Consider the following 6,275-nt stretch of genomic DNA (forward strand, 5'->3'; position numbering starts at 1 on the left):
GCTGCCCTGCGGGTTCCTCCTCTTCCTCCTCCTCTCTTCAGAGCTTTTATTTCTGCTGAGTGTACAGAGCAGGTGACACTGTCGTGGACCCGCGGGAGCTGCCCGAGCGTAACCGATAACTACCCGGCCGGCCATGACTGCGGATGGCTAATTTAAGGACTCTTTGAATGACTTGGTATTTAAGGAGCCTGGCTCGGGCGGATCGGTTTCCAGAAAAGGCTGATTGTGTCGTTAGATTCCTAAATAATTTAAAGTGGGGAGCAGAGCCTTGCAGGACTGTCTGGGGAAGACGTAAGAATGTGTTGGCCTCCTTTATTCAAATCTAAAAAAGTTTGTCTGCTATTAGTACGTCTCTTCCAGCATTACTCCAATGCCAGTCGGGTCATCATTTAAAATGACTTAGCTATGCAGATGCCAAAAGGTGTTATTAAGTAAAAATTTTCGGATAAATTATTCAAGTAAATCTTTAAAAGATACAAGAAAGCAGAATACTACTGTTGTACTTCAAAGAAATAAGGCTTTCCAAGTTTAAGCTTGAGTCTTGCTTCAGAAGTTATTGCTTGAGCCCATTTAGTCAATTGAAAACGTTATATATACAGGCAAAATGAGTTTGCTGGCATTAGTCTCTTGCTTTCCCCCTAGGGGTTATTTAGGCAACTTAGGAGGCTGACAGTGCCAAGAAGTTCCTGTTAAATTGAGGTTTTAAAACAAGTTCCACCATGCATGGGTTTGGATTTATGGCAGGCCCGTCCCCCTGGGTCTCTCATAGTGTTCCATGCCAGAGCAAACTGTGGCCCCGAACCATTGCCTGGCCTCTGCCTATAGGCTGCTGGCACTGAAGAGGGTTGCACAGTGGAGAAAAGAAAGCCCTACCTGGCAGAAAATTTTAAAGGTTCAGTAATTTAAAGAAAACTCATTTGCTAACATCACATTTTGTGATGCCCAAGGACAGTGGCTTTTATTACTAACCTGATGTTATTGCTTTTTTGTAAATTAATAGTTAGCCAGAAACTACTCCCAAATGGTTATCATTCATAGCTAAGCGAACATTAGAGGGTCTATGAAGACAGTTGGAGTTTCTAGAATTGCTATTTTGGTAGCCGTCACTGGTTCAAGACTATTGTTTGGGTTTTGTTTTGTTTTTTTACATAATTGCAACTATATCTTATACTGATTTGAAATATTAAAAAAGATTTTTTTCAGCAATGTGGCATGAAAATTCATTCATGAAATTCTTGTAAAATTTATGAGTACTTTTAAGTTGAGCACTCTGGATATTCCTGGTTACTGAAATTATTGTACATCGACTTGGTTAAGCTGGGTGAGGTGGCACATTCTTTAATCCCAGTGACTCATGATGGCTAGGTCAGGAGGGTCTCCAAGTTTGAGCCCAGTGTGATAGTTTAGCCAGACCCTGTCTCAAAATGAAAATAACTCTGCTGGAGATGCAGATCAGTGGTAAAGCACCACCGGGTTCAATGCCTAGTACCAATACCAAAGAAAAACTTTGTGGAGGTAGGAAATGGCAGGATTTTTTGGACTGCATATAGTTGCTATAATGTTCTTTTAAGTTTCTAAAGAGTTTAAGCAGCTCTGAAATAAGAAAACTGACATAAAGCTTGTATCAGTAATCTAAGTACAGACAAGCCTCTGAAACCTGCGTTCTACAATTGTTTTTTGGCACAAATGTTTGAAATGCTTCTTCTGAGATGTGCCATTATTATATGTGGAATTTTAGTGTGCTGCTTTAAAAAACTTAGTTTTGAATCTGGTGGTTTTCAGATACTGCAGAGGTTTATGGGATCGTGTCACACCTAGGAAAAAGAGAGGTTCACACATCATTGAGTGGTCTACTTAGACTGGGTGCTTGATTCTGTGTCTCATATGCTGTCATAATGCCTGGTCCATCAACTTGATGAGATTCTAAGGTAGACAGAAATTCTCATGTGTTTCTGTTTCAGAATATTTCCACTGCTGGACCCAGGATATTTCCACTGCTAGACCGAGGACACGGGGTTTGGAATTCCTGGAGAATTACCTTTGAGAGAAGCTGGAAATAATTTCTTTAAATTTCATCTCTTAGTTTCCATGTAAGTATTCAACTTGTAATTTTGTTACAGATTCATCTTAAGATTGTATTGCTGTGGCTTCTGAGTTAATTTTTTCACCCTGTTTGCAGCTTGTTGCATTTCTGAGGCATATCCAGGAGCCATGAACAACTTTAGTAATGAAGAGTTTGACTGCCACTTCCTCGATGAAGGCTTTACTGCCAAGGACATTTTGGACCAAAAAATTAATGAAGTGTCTTCTTCTGTAAGTATGGAAGGCCCCCCCCCCACCCCCAATGGCAGCAGCTGAGAGTGCTGGGCCAGCGGGGAACTTGGGTCTTGGAAAGAAAATGAGGTGCCGTATACGTGACTTGTTGGGGATTCAGAATTTTAATTAACTATAGATTGTGACAATGGTGGTAGCCTGTCAGTGACTATACGAGTAGAATTCATCCAACGTATGGAAAGAAGGGAGGCTGCATGTTAATTAGAATATTGCAAGGCGGCTAATGAGTTCCTGTATCCACTTCATTTCAGGACGATAAGGATGCCTTTTATGTCGCAGACCTTGGAGACATTCTAAAGAAACATCTAAGGTGGTTAAAAGCTCTTCCTCGTGTTACCCCCTTTTATGCAGTCAAATGCAATGATAGCAGAGCCATAGTGAAGACCTTAGCTGCCATTGGGACAGGATTTGACTGTGCTAGCAAGGTAAGCAAAGGTAGCAGGGTTCCCAGATATTTCTATAAAATGATCCTGCAGGCCAGAGTTTTTCTTGGGCATTAAATGCTAACGAAGGGTGCTCACAGGACACCTTTGCATGCTTTTGTTTATTGTACTTATTAGCTGTGTATGTATAGCATGACACCAGTCTTCTGTTTCAGACTGAAATACAGTTGGTGCAGAGTCTCGGAGTGCCTCCGGAGAGGATTATCTATGCAAATCCTTGTAAACAGGTGTCTCAAATTAAATATGCTGCCAGTATTGGAGTCCAAATGATGACTTTTGACAGTGAAGTTGAGTTGATGAAGGTTGCCAGAGCACATCCAAAGGCAAAGTGAGTTACCCTCCATTGAGGCATTTGAGAAGGGTAGGCATTATAGGTTCTTGTCATGCAAACTTAAATTTCCAATTATTCTGTTTTTATGCTGGAGTAAAAAATAGGTTGAATTCTTAGGTGATGAGTATAACTATGTTAGATACAACCAACCACGAAGTAACAGCTGATATTTAGGGCGGGTTTTGTGTAATTTGACCATAGCTCTTAGTGATCTGTCATGAGATTTGATATGCTTTCCTTGTTCTAGGTTGGTTTTGCGGATTGCTACTGATGATTCCAAAGCAGTCTGTCGTCTCAGTGTTAAATTCGGTGCCACACTCAAAACCAGCAGACTTCTTTTGGAACGAGCTAAAGAATTAAATATTGATGTCATTGGTGTCAGGTAAGATCTTGGTGTCAGCAACTGAAATGTTTAAGTAGTGTCAGTTTTACAGGCTTTTACCTACTGTTTGGAGAAATAGAGCGTCTCGTGTCCTTTTATTCACAGCTTTCACGTGGGGAGTGGCTGCACTGATCCTGAGACCTTCGTGCAGGCCATCTCTGACGCCCGCTGTGTCTTTGACATGGGAGTGAGTACAGAGTCTTAGTGAAGTTGGGCAGGTGTGTCAGCAGATCTGGTTGTGTGACCTCTTCAATCTTCTTGGCTCTAGGCTGAGGCTGGTTTCAGCATGTGTCTGCTGGATATTGGTGGTGGCTTCCCTGGATCTGAGGATGTGAAGCTTAAGTTTGAGGAGGTAATTTCTGACAGATTACACAGTAGTTGGTTTTTAGCAAGCGCCTTCTTAAAATTATTCAAAGCCTAAATTAAAAAAAAAATTTTTTTAGTTGTAGATGGACACAATATCTTTATTTTTATGTGGTGCTGAGGATTGAACCCAGGACCTCACACATGGGAGGTGGGCACTCTGCCACTGAGCTACAACCCCAGCCCTCAAAGCCTAAATATTTTAACTAGTACCAAAGGGGCTAAACAAGCATGAAAATCAATATCTTTAGTGTTAATATTTTGAGTGACTTGTGTTATTTAAAATTGTACTAAATACCATTTTCTAAACTAAGCTTTCCCAGAATTTTTGGGTTGTTATTGATTACTACATTAACAAATGCTGTGGTGGCATATGCCTGGAAGCTCAGTGATTTAGGAGGCTGGGGCAGGAAGATTACAAGTTTGAGGCCAGTCTCTGCAATTTAGCAAGACCCTGTCTCAAAAAACTGAGGATGTAGCTCAGTGGTAATGTCCCTGGGTTCATTCCCCAATACTGGGGCGGGGGTTGGGGGGGATGCTACTGTGGCTGGTCAGAATGGCACATGTCTGTAGTCTAAATGACTTAGGAATCTGCAGGAGAATTACAAATTCAAGGCCAGCTTGGAAAACTTAAAAACTTAAGTTTTTTTCAAGTAAAAGAAGACGGGGGGTAGACCTCAGGAGTAGAGTTGCCCTGGGTCCAGTCGCCATTATGGCAGAAGAGGAGCAGAAGTGCAGCTGTGCAGATAGTGGCAGAGAAGGCGAGCAAGCAACCTAGGTGTGCCTTGCTAGACTTGGCACTTCCCGTAACAATCTAAATATTTATAGTCCTTTAGGAAGCCAAGCTGTAATGTGACGCTTGAGTTGCTAAAGTAAATATGCATTGTTATTTGTAGAGGTGAGTGAAGGCAGAATGGAAAGGTTTTGACCTTGTGGCATGCATACTATTTGATAAAGTCATATCCATAACTTTTTGGTGGGGCCATCTAACTCAGGTTGTGCCTACTCAGCTAGTGTCATACCACTGAGCTATATCTGTAGTCTTTTTGTTTGTTTTGTTTTTAAATATTTGTTTTTTAGTTGTAGTTGGATACAATACATACCTTTATTTTATTTATTTATATGTGGTGCTGAGGATCGAACCCAGGGCCTCGCACCTGCTAGGCGAGCACTTTACCACTGAGCCACAATCCACATCCCCCATCCCTAGTCTTTTTGAGACTGGGCCTTACTGTGTTGCCAGGCTGTCCTTGAACTTGGTGATCTTCCTGCTTTAGCCTCCCAGGTTACTGGAGTTACAGGTATGCGTCACTGCTTGGCCCCTAACATCTTAAAAGGGCAGAGATGGTACTCAGAGGGGAATCACCCAAGTGAAATAACAGGGATACACAGACTGGTTTCCAGGGAGATTTTTTTTTTTAATTTTTTGCTTCTGCTGGTGCCTGCTCTTGTCATGTCCTGTTACTGTTACTCACAAGGCGCTGTGATCTTTCTCCTCCATGTGAACTCTTCATAATAAATGGCTGCTCTGTGTCACTCTTTTAGATCACCAGTGTGATCAATCCAGCACTGGACAAATACTTTCCATCAGACTCTGGAGTGAGAATCATAGCTGAACCAGGAAGATATTATGTTGCTTCAGCTTTCACGCTTGCAGTTAATATCATTGCCAAAAAACTCGTATTAAAGGAACAGACAGGCTCTGATGGTATGTATGATGGTCAGGGTGAATTGTTGCACATAAAACTGAAAATTGGAAGAAAAAGTAGTAATTAAGGCTAATCTGTTTTTCTAGATGAAGATGAGGCAAGTGAACAGACCTTTATGTATTATGTGAATGACGGAGTATACGGATCATTTAATTGCATCCTTTATGATCATGCACATGTAAAGCCCCTGCTGCAGAAGGTAATTTGTGAACATGCTGTCTAAAGCAATGAGGATATTTGATAAACGAGTATAATTAAGCAATAATTTTTTTATCACATAGAGACCTAAACCAGATGAGAAGTATTATTCATCCAGCATATGGGGACCGACCTGTGATGGCCTTGATCGGATTGTCGAGCGCTGTGACCTTCCCGAAATGCATGTGGGTGATTGGATGCTTTTTGAAAACATGGGTGCATACACTGTTGCTGCTGCTTCTACTTTCAATGGATTCCAGAGGCCAACTATATATTATGTGATGTCCGGACCAACATGGTGAGTAGAAATCATGCATGTTTATGGTTTTAACAAGAGTAGGTACCTGGGCTGAGCATGTGTCTTGGTGGTAAGAGTTTTGCCTAGCATGCACAAGGCATCTTGGTGCAGTGCTTAGCAGAAGCCCCCCCAAAAGAAAATCTCTTCAGTATCACTGTGTATTCAGGTTTTCAGATAATTTTGAAGAAATGCTTTTTTTTTTTTTTTTTTTTTTTTT

General features: G+C 41.3%; 1 protein-coding gene and 1 non-coding gene across 2 annotated transcripts in view; both read left to right on the forward strand.

Moving 5' to 3' along the window:
• Positions 1-721: 721 nt before the first annotated feature.
• Positions 722-855, forward strand: LOC125617364. The gene has a single exon (XR_007348337.1). It is a non-coding gene; the product is annotated as a small nucleolar RNA SNORA42/SNORA80 family (small nucleolar RNA).
• A 1,061-nt stretch (positions 856-1,916) lies between these two features.
• The window catches only part of Odc1 (ornithine decarboxylase 1), a 5,403-nt gene continuing 1,044 nt past the window's right edge, over positions 1,917-6,275 (forward strand). The window contains exons 1-10 of the mRNA XM_015479980.2: positions 1,917-2,090; positions 2,180-2,313; positions 2,586-2,759; positions 2,933-3,105; positions 3,356-3,490; positions 3,596-3,677; positions 3,759-3,842; positions 5,399-5,561; positions 5,649-5,761; positions 5,844-6,058. Coding sequence (XP_015335466.1) covers positions 2,212-2,313; positions 2,586-2,759; positions 2,933-3,105; positions 3,356-3,490; positions 3,596-3,677; positions 3,759-3,842; positions 5,399-5,561; positions 5,649-5,761; positions 5,844-6,058 — 1,241 coding nt within the window. The 5' untranslated portion in view covers positions 1,917-2,090; positions 2,180-2,211. The remainder of the gene's footprint in view (positions 2,091-2,179; positions 2,314-2,585; positions 2,760-2,932; positions 3,106-3,355; positions 3,491-3,595; positions 3,678-3,758; positions 3,843-5,398; positions 5,562-5,648; positions 5,762-5,843; positions 6,059-6,275) is intronic.

This window comes from Marmota marmota, unplaced genomic scaffold, assembly GCF_001458135.2.
Source record: "Marmota marmota marmota unplaced genomic scaffold, marMar, whole genome shotgun sequence".
NCBI lineage: Eukaryota > Metazoa > Chordata > Mammalia > Rodentia > Sciuridae > Marmota > Marmota marmota.